The sequence below is a fragment of the Trichoderma citrinoviride genome (assembly GCF_003025115.1).
Source record: "Trichoderma citrinoviride strain TUCIM 6016 unplaced genomic scaffold BBK36scaffold_1, whole genome shotgun sequence".
Taxonomy (NCBI): Eukaryota; Fungi; Ascomycota; class Sordariomycetes; order Hypocreales; family Hypocreaceae; genus Trichoderma; species Trichoderma citrinoviride.
In genome coordinates, this window is record NW_020194709.1 from 2,175,749 (window position 1) to 2,193,698 (window position 17,950).

The window sequence follows — 17,950 nt, forward strand, 5'->3', positions numbered from 1 at the left end:
CAAAAAAGTTGACTTTGTTGTTACCAACAAAGATAGGTACTCGTTAGAGCCAATTCTGCGCTTCGATGCTTAGCGACCCCGTGTGTCGATTACGCCGCGTTTATTGTGTACAGCCGTGTCGTCTTTGTTGTAACATCGTGATATCTCCCGCGGCGATGCTCCACATGCACCACCACTTTAATAGCTCTTCTCAGCCTGACGATCCACCAGCCGTCTAATTTCAGCTATCGAGCTCGGGTTACCATATCGTCAATACCCTACTTTGTAGGAATGGGAAACAAACAAAGGAAATCCAACATTGAAAGTATTGAGACCGTAATTTCAAGGCCTCTATCGCAGTAAGTCACGTGCCCCGCTGCATGTTGGGCGGTTGGTGCCTCCTTCCCAAAGATCAACTCACTTTGAGAAGTCACGGCCAACAAGCAAGTTCCGACAAGTTTCACCAAGCGCGCGGGACGGGCTTCTCCTCGACTCTTTCATTCCTTTTCCTGCCAGCCAACTTCCCCAAAGAACTTTATTTACATATATATATCCATTACAAACACAAACACATTCGGCCTTGTTTTCTGGAAAGGAAGTCCCTCAATTGTTCTTTTCTCATTTGATTTGACTTGATTACTTTTGATTCGAAAAAACGAGAGAGTGAAGATGCCGCCCACTGTGCCGGATAGAGGTGGTCCGGGGAGTAGTCAGCGCGCGAGGCCTTCGCTCGGGGGCAAGACTCTGGGTACTGCACGGCACCGGTATGTTTTTCTTTGCCAAATCCCTCTTTTTGCCTCGTCTTCTCTTTACGACGATGATTTATCGGACGGATATCTTGGAGGAAGGGGGGATGGGTGTCCTAGAATGAGATAACAAACGAGATAAGTGACTTTTGCTGACACGGGTTGTTGATTGAATCTAGGAAAATATTGAGAGATTCCATTACGGGTATCAGTATGTCTCCCCCCACCCTCTTTCCATCATCTTGCCTCAATTTCGTAGCTTCTGATGATGGAAACAATGACAAAATGAGGCTGGTGCTTTGCGAATATGGATGAGTTACCTGGCTAACCTGTGAATATAGCGAAGCCGGCGATCCGGTGAGTTGGAACTTCCTTCCTGCACGAGCAACGCCAGCGCTCTTTCCCCATGCGAGGATCACACCAAGAGGGGAAATCGGACATGCCAAAAAAAAGTTTCGAACCCGAAGGTTTTGATAGAAGAACTCTGCTGACTGTTGGCTTTCTCTTATGTTTTGTTTATAGACGCCTGGCCCGTCGTGGTGGTGTTAAGCGCATCTCCGGTACCATCTACGATGAGATGCGGAAAGTTTTAAAGATATTCCTGGAAGATGTAAGAACACGCCCGGATCCCAAGAGTCCTCTTCTGTATTTATCACTGACATACCATCCTTCTTGATAGGTGCTGCGAGATGCTTGCACTTACGTTGAATACCGAAATGCCAAAACTGTAACCGTGGAGGACGTACGTTTCTCACCCCGTGCCTTCCACCCTATTCTTCTTTCTCCTTGCTACCACCATGGTTTTTTTGGTCTTTCATAAGAGAGAAAATCGCTAATTCGTACGTATGCAGGTTCTCCACAGCCTCCGACGCCGAGGCAGAACGCTCTATGGCTTCGATCAGGATACATGGACTGAGCAGAAAACTCACCGTCGTCAAGATGCCAGCAGGAGTCGAGCCAGCAAGAGGCCCTATAGGGCCGATAGGGTGCAATTCTAGATGCCCCGATCTAGTAATGCCCGAAGCCCTTTCCCAGCTTCGTTGGGTTTGTGTTTTCCCTTTCTTTCTCTTGGTCTCTCGTCTTCTATATCTCTGTTTGCCTGCCATTTGATTCCCGGTTCGCGGAAGGGTTGTTTTAGCGTGCTTGGAGGCATTCTGATTTCATTTGACTTGATACGAATGATGAGAATAGTCTGGACTTTGCATTACGGAATAAGGAATCAACAGCATTGAATTGAGAATGCATTTCTTCATGTATCAACAAAAGTTCTCAGGAGTATTAAGCGTTGACATATGTATGCCAGCAAGGAAAGAAATAACAGCCAAATCAACAAAAAACAAGTTCCTATAGGGGTATCTCAAATGAAGGAATCTCGCAGCAACAAATAATCCAAAACCATGCTAAATTCAATCCCACCCACCTTCAGCTCCGTCTCCTCCAGGGAAAGGCTGATGACCCATTACCTCTTCTTTCTCTTGCTCGACTCCCACTCCTCCAGCGCCTTCTCCAGCGCCTTGGCTGCTCGCACCTCGTCCCGACGAAACACCCCGTTGAACATGGCCGGCAGCAGCATGGTGCTGTTAGCATGCTCCTGCGCAAATCCCACCTCAGCGTCCTTACCGCAGCGGTCCTTGACAATGCGTATGGCGCCATCAAGGAGATCCCGGCCGATGCCTTTGCCGCGGTACCGGAGGCGCGTGGTCCACGCTCGAATGACGCCTTTGCCGCCCCGGAAGCTCAAGCTCCTGCTCCTATTCTTGCGCCTACCGCTGCCTGATGACACAGACGAGAAGCGAGGCTCAAGTCTGAGCACCAGGACGCCGATCAGGGCACCGCCGTAGCGTGCGCCAATGATGAAATCTCCCTCAATACTGCCGGGCCCCTCAAGCCATGACCATCGCAGATTCTCAGCGAGGCTCACATAGCCGTCTGTGAAGTAGCGTATCGCCGTTAGATACGTCATTGTTACCCCGCAGGAGAGCAGGAGAGCCATGCTGGGGTCGGCGGTGGAGGGGTCGTAGGCCCAGCGATAAATGCCCGCCCAGGTAAGGAACAATAGGGTTATGCACAGCGGGTGGAAGACCATGGACTGGGCAGCGCGCTGTTTCATCTGCGCTATCGAGTCGGCGATGAGATTTAGGCCCGCAACTTTGTCATGGTAAGTGAGCAGCGGCTCCAAGGACAGAGGCGGGACATCGTCGATGGGGTCGAGAGGAGCCGAGGCTTGAATATGGGCAGAGGAGCGGGTGTCTGAGAAGGAAGTCGAAGCGCTAAGAGGCGAAGGAGACGGCGGAATGGGGAACTGATGGTGCGAATAAGGCTCGAGGTACGGAGTTGGTGCGTGAGAGGACACAGGTGTCGATGGCGAGGTTGCGCTGAGGGCGAGATTTGCCCGTAAAAATGTGAAGAACGCTGTCAAAGTCAGTGGGACGGTCGTTGACAAGAAGATTTGGGACTTGAAATGGTTCGTCAATGGGAGGAGGTTGATGGTTGTAATGGGAGATACACTAGTGAGGAGGTCATAGCTTGAAGCTGGCAGAGAAAGCTCGGAGCTTGGAGCTCGTGAGCTCAATTACACGGGAAGCTGGCCCAACAATGGTGGGGAGGGGTGAAAATTTCTGCTTGCGCTGGCTGCCAAGGTATAGATACACCTCGTTCTTGGCCGTTGATGTTCTCAAGGGGAACAAGAGCAGAAAGCGAGAGATAGAAGAAAGAAAGGACCGGAAATAGAGTGGGAAATACTTACCAGCACTGGTCCTCAAGCCCTGCACGACATTGACTCTGTCCACCACAGAAACCGGTCCGTAATTGGCGAGATCCAGCTCGCGAATGCCGGCGAGGCGCTGAGCTTCCTCCATGGTGTCATGCAGTAATGAATTCCCACCTCCCTAATCCAGGATAAACAGCTGCCTCTAATATGTTCGACTGATATAGCCAAGGCGGCCGGATGGCACCTTCGGGGAAAAAAAGTGTTTAAGGATATTAACCGCGGCAAAGGGTCCTCTAGAAGCGCGGAAACGTTCTGACTTAGCCGCAGTCTGGCGACCTAAAGATGCAAAGAGGGAGGAAACCAAGCTTGATACAAGCAAGGGAGTAAGTGATATGAGATCAAAGAAGATAGTGAGAAGAGAAAAGACTAGAAAAAAAATATGGAGATCAGGTGAAGACTGGGGCTCCAGGTCTCCAGGGGATCTGGAGAAGTGTGGGAGAGGTATGGGAGAAATATCCTCAGAGCAGATGGTCTTGTGTAACGGGTATAAACGCTGAGAGTAACGGAGCAGACGATGCACAAAGCAGGTGATAGGCGTCTCTCCTGGGTATCGCAAGTAATATGTATGTGGCTCAAAGAAGTGATACAAGGAGATCAACAAGGTTAAAAAATGCAGGCTGGTCGTTTCAGAAATCTCAAACGCCGAGAGAAGAAGAGCGTTAGAGACGAGTGATGGAAGCGAGGAGAGGGAACAAAGACGGGCAGGAAAAAGCTCAAGAGGAAAGAGGAGCACGAGTCGGAAGGGGGTATGGGGGGATAGATAAAAGAAACAGCCCTTCTTTTCTTTCTAATCTGCAAGATCTGCATCAAACATTTCTCCGTACATACACTAGAAAGCGACGGGACGGCTGTCAAAATCCATCAACCTAGCTGTTCCTAGTCCATCTGGTCCCCTACCTTTTGAGTGGTTAGCAAAGTAATCCAATGAACCAACACACGGCGTTTTTTGCTCATGTAAGAGGCGGGCAAAACCTTGTACATGCGCAGGCGCAAACGGCCAAGCGAGTCGAGGCGAGGCGAGACACGACAAGGCCCCTGGCTTCTTTCTGGGCCCATGCAATATCTTGCTTGCTTTGGCTCCGCTTGCAAACCGTAAAGTACCGGCTTGCTAGCACAGATTCACACAAACGGCGCCGAGCTCTAACGGCAAATAGATCGTCAACATCGCAGAACAGAGCGTCCAAACGAAGCGGCTTATCCCGTTGAACTGTCCGCGTTGTGATAGTGCATGTATAAAGCGGGCGGTGGCTGGCCCGGTGATGCTTGGGCCTCTGTCTAGAGCGTCTTGCCTTGTCATCTCCCCTCGCGGTGTTGCTCATTATTGGCAAGGAAGCGAGAGCTGAAGGCTGCTTTGGCCATGACCTGGTAGCTGAGCGCCATTTGTTCACTTGACCAAGCAGTAGCTGTTAGCAAATAATAGGCGGAAAAGAGGGCATACTCGTAAGTGTGTGTGAGCGTTTGTGTGTGGAGATGGTGGGAGACGACCAGGAGTGGAGGTTTCGCTATTTTTCTTCGCTGTGGACGATCAAACAGCGGCAACTGCACGCTGCAGGAGCACCTGCTTGGTTTCGGTGCAGCAGCAACGACGCCCAACGCTTCTTCGCTCCTTCTTCGTTGTCTAAACAACGAACCTTTTTTTAACTTTGAGGTAATTTGTAACTATCGTCATCTTCATCTTGGGTGATATGGTATCCTATCTCCTTTTCACCATCCTCACCACTCTTCGTAAACCTCAACTCCGTCCATTTCTCGTGTGCCTTCGGCCCCATCAGACTAAAACAACCCTTGCTGGGCCCCAAAAAGCTCAGACAAACCTGGGGTTTGCGAAACCGCCGCGCTCCTCCACCTCGAACCCAACCAGGCTAGCGATTCTCAAGCGCCACACAGCTTTTCTTCTCCTCGACAACGGTCTGGGCCTCCCCCGGTTGGCCAAAGACGAGCTGGAGGGCACGCGATAAGACGGGCAAGGGAGCAATTCATCCAATAGATGGGACGAGGCGTCAACCAACAGCAGCGCCACCGTTTGAAGACGCTGTCCTCGATTGGCCTCTCGTCCTCAAGAACCGCATGAGCAAGTTGAAGGCGCACGTCTTTTAACGACCGCCAAGCGAAAAACGGCTGTCGGGTCCAAATTGCGCAAAAACAGCTGATGATTGAGCGATGGAGGGAGATAAAGCGAACCGCCGGATGGATTCGACGTCCCGGTGCGCATGATGCTCTCTCTGGTCACTAGCATCACGCATGCCCCCAGACTTGCATGCAGCACTGGACCTGGCCGGCCATCCTTTCCTCCCCTTCCCGTCATCTTTATCAGGCCGAAATTTTGAAGGATCAAATGACGGTTCATGCTGTGCTCCAAGTCCATATCGTACAGTGACGGAGCCAGACAGCCGAACTGCATGCGTGAAGGATCATATCGGCCCTAGAACCCGGCGTTTCCTCTCCCCTCCTGTCTTCTGGTTGCATTATCCCGCGAGCTCTATCGGCCACGGGCACCCTCCCATCTCGGTACAACCACAACACCACAGAGATAACCGGACTTGAGCGAATCAGCAGACGAAACGGGCACTCACCAAGGATAAGTTTATCATTCGATGTATCACATCGACCACATGCCCTGTTCCGAGATCGTGGATTTGCATGGCTAATCATCACTAATACGACTGCGTTTCTGTCACCGATACGGCGAGGTGGTTGTGTCAGTATCTCTCTCTTCTCGTTCTGTGACATTGACGGGTAGCTGCCGTTTGATCTGATACGGAGTCAAGCAGCTGCAAGCATCGTCGTCCAGTGGTCAAGCAGTCAATCTTTCGGTAACACGGCCACTTAAGCTACCAAGCTAGCATCGACCCTCCTAAATGGGGACCTCTCCCCAAGGAGAGCAAGGGTGATTGATCCACTGCTGACGTACAGAGCATACGCGTCCGAAGACCCGTTGCTGGGCTGTTTGCGTATATGAACAGTTAGAGTTGCTCCGTTTGCTCGCTGGGACGGTCTGAACGGAGTGCCGTGATGACGTTTTGAGCACAATTGCTGAGACAAACCGGCCGTGAAAGCCGGCAGCGAGTGGGAGCTTACAAACAAACCTCTGGACCGAGCAGATGCTATATCACGCTGTCACTGTGTCAGTCAGCACCCCTCTGTTGACAGACGAATAAGCCGCTTGGATTTTGTGGCCGAGGAACGATACAAACCCTGTCCGCACGTCAGATCTTTATCATGCCGGCAGTATCAACCAGTGTCTGACTGGTGGGGGCATCTCCAGCTTTCCACGGTATCCGTTGAACAAGGTATTCCACTTCCCCGCTCTCGAAAATCGACAATCGTTGTGTTGCGTTATGTAGAACGATATTCGATGGCGGGCCTGCGATCGGATCTTGTGTCTGTCAAAACGCATATCACGAGAACTTGACTGATGGAGATGTATATAAGTCGGAAGAGCAGCGATAGGCCTCTTTATCGCTTCTGGAACAGGCGAAAACAGGCGCTATCACTTCATATGATTTCATGATCGTCCCGCTTGTAATTCTTTTGGGTATCCGCTTTCTTCTTTAACTCACTCAAGTGAGATTATGGGTCAGTAGATTATTTGCCATGTTTAAACACCATCATGGCGTCCAGCTGGACTGATGCTGAATTGAAGTCCTCTCCGGGCGTTCATGCATCACTTACCTTGGCCTGAGAGATTGTAACATTGCGAAGAAACGAGTTACAGAGTATTTACCTTTGAGTACCGGAGAAGGAGGCCAAATCATTGATCCCATATTGATGAGGTTTCATTGCATTCGCTAATTCTCAGTATCCCGCCAAATGACACAAGGACATCGGTAGCATTTGATAACCGGGCATTCGTCGACTACTTACCTATATGTATTCACTACTATACCCCCACGTTCGGCGAAAGAAAGGCCTGAGGTAAAGCCGATCCTAGCAGCTGTTTCCGCAGAGGAGAAATGCAAGATTCCTTGTCATACGTTTGCTCTCAATGCCCAACAGCGAGCCACATGTAATGTACAGGTTAGCAGAAGGATTGCCGTGGAAGGGCGCGCCAGACCGGCGGCATGATGACTGATCTATTCTAGGTGAAAAAAAAAGTGGTATTTCCGCCTTGGCTTTAAAATAGCATCCCAATACACTCATCCAACGTATTTCACAATCTGAGTTTGAAGTCAAAGAAGAGAAGAGTAGGGGCAGTCTCTTGCTTCAATCGCCCGAATCAATCAATTACACAGCTTAACTACCCCGTCAGCCATGAAAGTAACGGCGGTAAGACACCCTGGCGGGCATGGCATAGACGAGATATCGAGAGATCTTACGGTTGGCTGACACGGGTTTTTATGCCTTTGATACCCCAGATCTGGGTCTATCCTATCAAAGCCCTCCGCGGCATCTCGCTCCACAACGCCCATCTGGGGCCCCAGGGGATCAAGTATGACCGGCGATTCATGCTCTGGAGGGTCGGCGAGGACGGCGGGCTGTCCAAGGTCCAGCTGGATCGATATCCCGAGTGCAGTCGCTTTGCCCCAGAAATTGTCGGCGATGAGATTCACGTGCGATATCAGCCTCCAAGGGATCCTCTGGTGCCTCCATGTCCGGAGCAGAGCGTCGTGCTGCGCGTGCCTTTGGATCCAGACGTCTCGCGGCTTGACCGACAGGTCCTCAATCTCCACCAGGGCATGGTCAATGGCTACCGTATGGGAGCAGCTTACGACGAGTGGTTCACAGCTTGCTTTGGCTTTCCAACAGTCTTGGTCTACATTGGTGACGAGCGCCGCCCAGTCTTGGGCACCTTTTCGCCCAGAGCTCAGCCCGTTACGCCTCCTCCCACCCAACAGGGCTGGCTCTCCTACCTTTACAGCTTCATATGGGGAGGGGCGCAACGGCAGTCCGAGCCCGAGCCAGACTGGCTGACCTTCTCCGACATGGCAGCCTACCTCGTCGCAAGCGAAAAGTCGCTCCGCAACGTCAACGCGCGGCTCACGAGCGGCGGGGGCCCCGTCGACATTGTCCGGTTCCGCCCCAACATCGTCGTCGACGGCGAGGGCGAGGGCGACGAGTTCGACGAGGACTTTTGGGCGGAGCTGTCCATCCGCGGCCGCCCCGCGCTCGCCATGACCAAGATGTGTAACCGGTGCACCTCGCTCAACGTCGACTACGACACGGGGCGGTTCGGCGAGGGCGAGAAGGGCATGGTGCTCAAGAGGCTCATGTCGGATCGGAGGGTGGACAAGGGGTCCAAGTGGACGCCTGTGTTTGGAAAGTACGGCTTCTTGGTCGATGGCTTGGATGGGCTTGATGTGGCGGTTGGGGATGAGGTTGCTGTGACGAAGAGGACGAGTGAGAGGCCGGTGTGGGACTGGCAGTATAAGGATAAGAGCATTGCTCGCTTCTATCGCTATGCGTAGAGCAATCGGATTCTGTTCCGGCAGCTCCTCGTTGCTCAGGTGAGAATGCGGCATTCTGGCCTGCAGAGAAACCTGTTCACTCTTTCGGTCGTAACTCAGAGATGGGACGATAGGCCTTGTCGACTGGGATGGGAGCAACCGATTGTCTTCATCGACCGACGAGTCTGTTTGTTTGCTACAACATCCTGTCCCCGTCTTCATCGGGACGGGGAAGACCATCGGTGTGCTGCCTGTGCACAAACGATCATCTCACACAGGCAAACTCAATCTCTGTGTGACCAGGCCGCAATTCCTCTTCCCGCTTGGTAATGCAATGTTTTCATTGACGCAAATAAACTGCACGAGAGATCACTAGATCGTAACAAACTAGCAGAGCATGATCAGAGGGGAAAAAAAAAGAAAACAAAAAGGACGATCCACGACAGGCTCGACTCCTTACCTAGCTTGCGTGTGTTCACCAGGTAAAACAAAATAATAGCCAACTACAGTTCTCTCCTCGTTCATAGCTTCCTCTCCTACGCCCTCCCCCCTCTCCTTCGTATGATATCTCCTCATCATAGCAACCTGTTTACCTTCTCTTATGACACTTTTCAAACAAGAAACTGAGCATGGACAAGGTGTGAAGACCTTTTTTTCTCCGGACATAAAACCAGGAAGGCGAGTTCTCTTCTATACGCACATTTTACCAGCACGACTCAATGTGACCAGACTACCTAGCCTACGGTCACACTGTCCTCACTTCCTTCAAGTTTGCACACCAGAGGATATAGTGTCTCTGAAGCTCATTGCCTCTCATTTCTCTCACTGCTAGGGGCTGCTGGTAAACTCGACAGAGCGTTAACATTTCAACGGTGTACCGGGCAACTTCAGTCCTATATCAACCATTACCTACCTACCCAGTACCTCCCCAAGGTAATGTTTAGTATCTTGTGAGTACAGTAAAAGCTACTGTTAGGGCTAAGAACGTGGGTGGCATGCCTTTTCTCAACATGCTATTCTGTTTTAAAGGAGGAAACCGGTTGGGGAGCGTCAAATGTGAAGCTGCAGCTACAGATCATTGTCTGGTACGCTTCCAGCGCCGTCATGGAATCAAGGCTTATCGTTGAAGATGGTTCATAGGACTATTCATTGAAATCCATGTCTATTTGCTCTATTGTGTCATGCTCACATGTCCAGTTTCGAGTTCCTTTGTCTTACGACAACCAGTCTATATGTGGATAGGTTCAGGTACGTGAGCCAGCCCCTTCCATTCAGTCATCCCAAATAGCGCCAGAGTATGAAGAGAACTGTGTCGTCTAAGAGGCAGAAAAACAACCCCCAAAGCAGGCTAAGAAGCAAAACAAAACCTCAACCGCAACCGAAATAGCAAAACTCCACGCACCGATGAAGAAAACAGCGACAAGGAAATGAGAGAAAAAGAACGTAAACAACAAGCCCCCAGGTTACAGCCGGCAAGGAAGGCAAATTGCAGGCGGTTGTGACACAGAGCACACTCTTGGCGGAACCGAGCCGGCTCCGAAAAGTGAACAAAGGGCCAAATTTCCGCCTTCAGCACCATGTTCTTGCCCAATTCTTTCCAAGAAGGTAAGTAGCAAAGGGAAAAGAGCCAATGAGTGCTGAAGAGGCCATTAGCGAGTCATAGTGTCCGTATGCCGAGGTACGGACGACTGTCAGGCTGCGGCCATAGCTCTTCGCCGAATCCCACCTCGATGCCTCTGAGAAGAATGCCATAAGCCAGCTGCAGTGTCCACCTAGAGGGTAACACCTTGCAGGGGCCCTTGTCCTGGTCGTGATGCGCGATGCCGAAAAGGGTGTGTTGGAGAAACCGCCCACGTGGGACTTGCAGCCAGCTGCAAAATCCACACGCAAGACACAGACAGACTGAAAAGACAATTTGGAAAAAGTGATGTCGACCGGGGTTCAGATGCCACCGCTTCTGTGGGCAAGCTGCATGCGTGCAGCCGTGATTCATCTTGGACAGGTTTGACCGAAAAGGAGAAAGGCGACAAAGTGCCGAGAAGCAAAGTGTTGATTCGCGAGGGCGCAGTTGTAGTAGTGAAAGAAGGAGCAAAGGATACAAAAGGAAGTCATAAGCCATGAAAAGCGTACCAATCGGAGGGTTGTAAGGAAGCGACTGGCTCGCCGGGAGTGAATATACCGTCAAGATAAATGCGGTAGGTTGCATTCAGGGTTTTCGTTCCACCTCGATGGAATTGCGGCATGAACAAGCGCGGTTGTCGAGAGAGACAAAGAGATCCTCCAAGGGCCTGCCATGGAATGTAACCAATCCGCTTATTGCTGTCTCAATACCTGCCATTGCGAAGACGGCCAGGTTACGCCGCCTGGGTACAAGGGCGGCATAGATGAAGCTTGCAGTAGGTGCATTCATAGATTGCCCAGTGAGGCCCCGAGCGGCAGTGCTGGCAAATCCACTGGACGAGAGTATTGTCAGACTTAATCATGACAAAGGAGTGAGCGCAAGAGACTGCCATTGTCATGGGAGCGTGTTGATGAGTCGTGATTCCAGAGAAGATGGGTTGAGTCGGGAGGAGTTGGTTGCTTATTCGGCAGAGGTGAAGTGCCTGAAAGAAAGGGACAGCTTGGATGCTTCTGACAAAGAGCAATAAGAACTCAAATAGTGGAAGCCGAGTGCCTTGGCCCGGGATGACTGATGAGAAACGGAAAATATAGAGTCTTGAGGTGGTGGTTGTCAGATCGTGGCTGCTTACAGAGACGAAGGCGTCTCTTTAAAGTTTTCAACGACAAAGCGTTTCTCCAGACACAAGGTTCGTTGGGTAAGGGTAAAGAAGTAAAGAACAAAAAGTTTGCGTGAATGATCAAGGCTGTGTATCAGGCAAATGGAACGACGTTGAGTGTTGGGTGTTGTGAGAGCTCGACTTGATGGTTGCGAACCGCAAGCTTATATGTTCTTCGGAGTCGTGCGCCGGCGTCCGTGATGAGATGCAGTAACCGTGATCTCTAACCGTGAGTGTTTGCATGAAGATACCAGTATGTAGCTGGAAGGCAGAAGCTGGTGGAAATTCAGGGATTACGACCTGGGATAGCACGGAACGGAGAGCACCCAGATGCCGGTAGACCGTGAACAGACCAGTTGAGACGAGGCGAAGCGTATGGCATGGGGCCAAGTAGCAAGGGAGGGGTCTGTCTTCGATTGTCGATAAGCCCCCGGAAAGACGGGTGTGGGTTGTCAGTCCGGAGGCAGGGTGACGAGCAGTATGACGATGGGGGAGCCTCCCTGTGTGGCAGTTGCAACCAAGACTGACAGACAACGGCCGGGGTTTCAAAAATAGAACCAAACCGACAACGTTTGTTTGAACTCCAAGGGTCGGGAAGAAGACGGGGATGCGGGAGCGGGTGCCGACAGAGACGATAGAGAACTGCCGAGAGATTGTTTCTGGAAGGCGACGGTGCGGAAGTGCGTTTGATGGCGATGGACAGCTTGGATTGGAGAGCAGCTGCACTGAATTCCCCGGCAGCCTGACAGAGTTCGGCCAAGAGTACTCTACCTGGGTCGATATCCAATCGTATGCTCAAGTATCTTATTGGCAGTTGCCGGGCAAGGTGCGAGCAACCAAGTACAAGATTGGGCAGGTGAAGGGGAAGAGGGTTTGAAGACAAGGATGAGAATGTTGGAGAGCTGGAACAAGAAAGAAACAGCAGAGAGGGAGAAGAGAAGAGAAGTTGAAGAGCGAGGAATTAAAGAAGGGGGGCGTGATTGACGATCGAGCGAGGAGTGAAATCTGGTTGACTACGTAGAGAGGGAAAGCGCAGCCCCGTGCAGCTTGAATCAGTGGAAGGTGAGGACTGGGATGCAGCTTCATGCAGCATGCACCTGGAGGCACAGTTAATATAAAATGTACGAAATACATGCAGGCCGCAAGGCAAGGTACCTTACCTGAGAAGCGGGTGAGGTACTGTACTTGGCGCCAGTACCGCGGTGTACTCTGCGTCCAATGCGTACCTCGAGGTACCTTGCCCGAAGACGGGCAAGACAAGGAAGGTGCTCTGGAGCCCAACTCTCCATCCTGAGGCAGAAAGAGCGAATGCCTCGTGAATCTCACCTTACCAAGTATATACACACCGACAAAGGCTTTGGCAAGCTGCATCATTTCGATTGTGTTGTCTTGAACAGCTGCCATGTCGACTTGCTGTTGCGTCGAATCACTGCTCTGCTTGATCTGCTTTGGCCTGGCCGGCGCAACTACAGTAACATCGTGAGGTGCTCTCTTTCAAACATGCAGCTCGTCGACCCGGCGGAATGGAAGGGTGATCAGATCATCGCGCATAGCCCTCCTGGCCCTGGCCCTGGCCCTGGAGCAGTTGACGACACAAAGCAGATGCTGCGTTCAAAGCTCACCAAGCTCCCGCGCGGACGCAACTCTCCGTTTCAACCGGAACGATCGCTGACAGATGCTGGTCACGTTCCCGACTCCCTGGCCTGCGGGCGGTTGACCGGGGCAGGCGAGTACTAGTCGACAGAGCCGCAGAGGACAGGGGCATAGCATTTCCAAAACAGTCGAGGCCAAACCCCGGTATGTCAACTGCAAGCTAGGCGACAGAAGGGCAAAAGTTCAAGCCCTTCGTCATCATCACTGCTGCAACTCGGCGTGTATACAGCAGAACGTACCCCCCAACCCCCCTTCTCCGAGCTGATCCGCAAGCGCCGCGCAAATCTCCCATGAGCATGGCTTGGATGGGTGTCTGGAAGAGTCTGACTGCCCGGAGACACGGGAGAGCGGGCTTCTCACCCCTGGACTGGCTGGCACTAGGATGAGTGTGTCAAAGACACCGCGGGTCACTGAAATAAGAGCTACTACAAGTAGTAGTAAGCTAAGCTGCGCCCACTCGTGATTCTTCGGGAGGCAAGGCCTAATTCTCGGCAGGAAAACAAGATGGTTGCTTTTGCTGGCGAGTTGCACAAGGCACGGCTCTGTGTGATGCTGAGTTGGCGTTTGATGAGTGTGGACGAATGGCTCGGGCTGAAGCTGTATGGCAGCCACGTCTCAAGATGGACTAATTCATGCCGCAATAGGCTGCCGGAAGATGCGCTCGACATGATGCATGGCGTACCAAGGAAACGTACGGCTTGTGCATGCAAAACGGCCTTGCTACCTGGCAGGAAAGCATCTCGTCGGGGCGTTGCGGGACACCTTGGAAGTCAGAGATGATACCTACCTTACATCAGTACGGATACTCGTGCTCGTACTCGAGGTGTTACAATTACGGACGCACAACTCTACTCGAATACGCCGCCGCATGTAGCCCTACCGGCTAACTGGCCCCGCGATGGGATGGATCCCAACCAGAAAAGTTCCCAAGCCAGGCCCGTGTTGATGGCTCCGACACACTTTGTCCAAGATGGGATCAAGATGCGCCGAAAGCGAGAGTGAGGGTGAGACGGGCGGGTGACAGTCTGCCTGCCTGCTTGTTCGGGGTGAGCAGTTATCGCACGTCTGCCGACCACGGTGCGTCGTGGCTTTCTCTTTTCTCTTCCCTCGCAGCCAGGCCGCAGCGCCGGCCCGGCGTGGACCGTTGACAGCGCCTCATGTCGGATGCTGTTTATTTAGGGCTCCTTGGGTGGGGTCTTGCAGGCATGCCTTTGTATACCTCGGCGCCGTTTGGAGCTGGCACAGCGCCGAAGCGTGAATTGGATGGAGCCAATCCTTGGAACAGGTCCGGAAACACGGAGGAGGATGAAGCAAGCCAAACCATTGACTGAATCAGTCTCGCTGGATCAATCCGCGGCGCCATGAAGGCGGTGTGTTTTGCGAATGCCCATGAGGTTATTATGCTCTGCCAGAAGGAGACCAAAAGTAAGGCGAGCTAGGGCCGCAAGGTACTCGGCAACGACAGTAAGACTTACTATTGCAGGTCTATGTTGCAAGGATGTGTCGAGGCTGATGATCTGCTGCTGCTATTTAGGACAAGGCTTCTCCTACAACACTAGCTGCTTTCATGCATGTACAAGCGCGTACTCCGTGCCTTGCCTACATGCAGGTGGTAGCAGTTGGGTACTAAGGCGCCCTCTTCCGAGGTAGCATCTCGCATGCTGTTCCTGCTAAGGTATGTATGCAGCAGCAGCATGGATGAATTCCAGCAGGGGACTACTTCGTATCAAGTAAGGCAATACTGATCCACCGGCTCCAGGAGCGAAGCGGGAAAGAAAAGATGTGAACTGTATGTGATTGACTTCTCTTCTCTCCTTGCCCCAGGTTGCCCGGTCGGTACTTTAGGTCGTCATCGGGTGGCTTGAGTTGGCCCTGGTCGAAGTACCTCCTACCCAGGCACATCGGCTAAGCTCCTAACAGAATGCTGAACAGAGTAATTCGACAGCCCAATTGACCAATAGGAATGTCAAAGGCCAAGGCCGCATGTCAGGTACTCCAGATTGTACCCCAGCGTCTCGACCGCAGAGGTACAGAGCTCGGGCTAGAGTATGGGAAGATCCAGCCTCGATTGCCACCGACGGGCTTCTGCATGGCTGCACAAGCTGCTGGAGCCGCGCTCACCGATATGCAGTGCGAGACCAAGAGCCAAGTCGTGATACGCTGGCGCTGTTGTTTTCTCACTCAGCTGGAGATACTAAGGTAGGCAGTCGTCCAGAGCTTGCGCGCGGCTTGCAGGGGGCACCGCCCGCATCTGGCCTCCCTGTCTACATACGCTTGCTTTCAAGCCAGCGCCAACAAGCGAGCCAGCTAAAGCATGCAAGGTGCGTACACGCAAGATGCAGAGGCTGCCATTTTGGGTGCTATCCGCAGTGACCCGCGCATGGAAAGACCCAATGGCCTTACAAGATGCTTCCTTTGTATGCTACGTGTAAGTTATCACCTCTTGAACAACTTTCTTGCATGTCGGGAGGCGATCGATTGGGCTACCTGTCTAGGCTGATTCAGTCTCGACCTGGGTCTGCACAATTGTTGGTTATCCCGACCTCCAGACCTTGATTTCCGCGCAGGTTTTTGTATGCCCAACACGGCAATCGCATGCTTCCTGCGAAGGACCGCGGTCTTGTCTCAGGGTGGTGTCTCAGACTGTCGCCTTCCCCCCCTTCATTCTGACCTACGAATATCACTCCGGGCAGGCTTTCTACCTTTTAACACACCCCATGGCATGTCGTGGGTTGCCTGACGTTTCCTCACCATCCACACCACTTTACGGCGCTGGCTCCGTTTGAGACATGTGTGCATGGTTGCGTCTGGGATGAACCAGTTGACAGCCAGGCCATCTGGAATGCTTGTTCAGCATAGAGGATGAGAAAGCTAAGATCATGGCCGTCCGGAATCTCGCATCAAGTCCCGCGCGGCCGGTCAGGCATCGGGGGAAATAGAATGTACCAGGCGAGGTGTCTAGCGCTCCTGGCATACATGGCAATAGTGTGATTCAGAACCGCGGACAGGCCTCGACGTGGACTCCATGTAATTGAAGCATTACTGGACCACACGGCAGGCTTGAGCAAGGTAAGGCAAGGTAGGGGGAGCGCTTTGCAGAGCGGATTCCCACTCCCTACCTAGGTAGTGCCGTACCTACCTGGGCGAAGGGCAACTTGTTTCGTCAGATGGATGACACTTGAGGCCTCGCAAGTCTTCCACATGCCCCGTCCTCAAATTAACCTCAGCCCGACAGGGATACTAGCAGCCGTGCCTTAGCGAACAGGCCGTGATAGTAGTGCCAGCAAAACTTACAGCACACTTCGTAAACGCTGCTCCGCCATGGGTGTTTTCAGCAAGCGCAGACAAACTGACCAGGTATGTTTTACAGGACAGCAGGGGGGCTGTTTCCCTTTTCTGAACTTCATACGTCAGCGGACTACTGCTAGGCTCTTTCCGTGGCTCCTTCTCTCGTTGCTTCTCGGAAAATGATCCTTTTGGTTCGCCGCCAAAGTTCCGCAAAAGCAGGGCTCGGGAAAAAGGAAAGAGCAAGATCAGATAAGGGAGGAGGAAGGAGGAAACAAGAAAACAAGGAAGGAATCGAAACAAGTGAGAAATGATGAGTACATTCAGAGGGAAGGAGAAAACCAGATTCTGCAAAAGAAATACGTGGTTACGTGCGAGGCGCCGCATCTTATCGCAGGTGCATCACCCACCGCCAATGGCATAAGGGATTTCTCTCCTCGTTTTGTCACTGCCACCACCATGGCACTTGTTCTTTTCCCATTCAACACCTTGTCCGTTTTCCCTCCTCTCCCTCCTCATCTTGATCGCATTCTGATACGCCCGACTCCAGCCGCCTTTCCGTCATTCGTCATCTCGTCAATTATCACCTCCGGCCCTTTCCACCCCAGCGAAACGGCCAATCATCTCCGCAGCTGCTCGTCTGCCCTCTCTGTTCTCTTTTTTGAAACCCCGCATAGCTTGGACCGTGGACAAACACTCCGGAACCCCTGTCGATGCAGCTGCTCTGCCCAGTCATTGTCAGGGTGTGCAAGATTTGCTAGGCATGGCTGATGTGCAGCACTGCGGTTGTACAAGGCAATATGTACTCGCACGCGCACACAAGGTGCTTGGATATGCCCGCAAGGGCACGCAAAACCGCCCAGTCTATCTGTCACTCTGTTCCACCCGGCTCCCTAGCACGGGGTGCAGCAGCCAACGGAAGAAGGCTTGCCCTGGTTCACGTCCCATGCCACATGAACTCATCTCAAAGTGTACAACAGGATCGTGCTGATACATATACAGACACGCACATACATGTAGCACTTGCTTGCTGCCAACCCAAGCCGATCTACGATTTGTACGCCACCTTTTGCCTAGGTACCCGTAGCCTAAGGCTAGCGAAATCCTTGACAGCGCTTTGTCAAGTCGACCACATCAACCACGTATGAAGTACATGCATACATCGACGCCGATGCCCTAGACTGGATATGTTCTTTACAGGTACACAATCACTTCTTGTTCTACGCTAGAGAACCAATACCAACGCCCATGACTATCATTCAACAAAACGTTGCAGTGATCTTTTCGATATTTGCGGCGAATTGGGCCTATATCAGTCTGGTGCTTCGTACAAGCACGTAATGTCGTCGCACTACA

The 17,950-nt window shown here is 52.2% G+C and overlaps 4 protein-coding genes across 4 annotated transcripts; 2 read left to right on the forward strand and 2 right to left on the reverse strand.

Annotated features, from left to right (window-relative positions):
* Positions 1–648: 648 nt before the first annotated feature.
* BBK36DRAFT_16362 (histone-fold-containing protein) lies at positions 649–1,723 on the forward strand (the record flags this gene model as incomplete). The annotated part of the gene is made up of 6 exons (XM_024897746.1): positions 649–743; positions 905–936; positions 1,067–1,082; positions 1,248–1,335; positions 1,405–1,467; positions 1,577–1,723. The coding sequence occupies 6 exons, from the start codon at positions 649–651 to the stop codon at positions 1,721–1,723; spliced, it is 441 nt and encodes a 146-aa protein (XP_024754042.1).
* A 461-nt stretch (positions 1,724–2,184) lies between these two features.
* BBK36DRAFT_1137380 (hypothetical protein) lies at positions 2,185–3,583 on the reverse strand (the record flags this gene model as incomplete). Its single annotated transcript, XM_024893151.1, has 2 exons — positions 2,185–3,137; positions 3,472–3,583. The coding sequence occupies 2 exons, from the start codon at positions 3,581–3,583 to the stop codon at positions 2,185–2,187; spliced, it is 1,065 nt and encodes a 354-aa protein (XP_024754043.1).
* Positions 3,584–7,746: 4,163 nt separating this feature from the next.
* BBK36DRAFT_1155512 (hypothetical protein) lies at positions 7,747–8,900 on the forward strand (the record flags this gene model as incomplete). The annotated part of the gene is made up of 2 exons (XM_024893834.1): positions 7,747–7,761; positions 7,851–8,900. 2 exons carry the CDS (start codon positions 7,747–7,749, stop codon positions 8,898–8,900), a joined length of 1,065 nt encoding a protein of 354 aa, XP_024754044.1.
* Positions 8,901–11,233: 2,333 nt separating this feature from the next.
* On the reverse strand, positions 11,234–11,392 carry BBK36DRAFT_1165230 (hypothetical protein; the record flags this gene model as incomplete). The annotated part of the gene is made up of 1 exon (XM_024894758.1): positions 11,234–11,392. The coding sequence occupies one exon, from the start codon at positions 11,390–11,392 to the stop codon at positions 11,234–11,236; it is 159 nt and encodes a 52-aa protein (XP_024754045.1).
* Between the last annotated feature and the right edge of the window lie 6,558 nt (positions 11,393–17,950).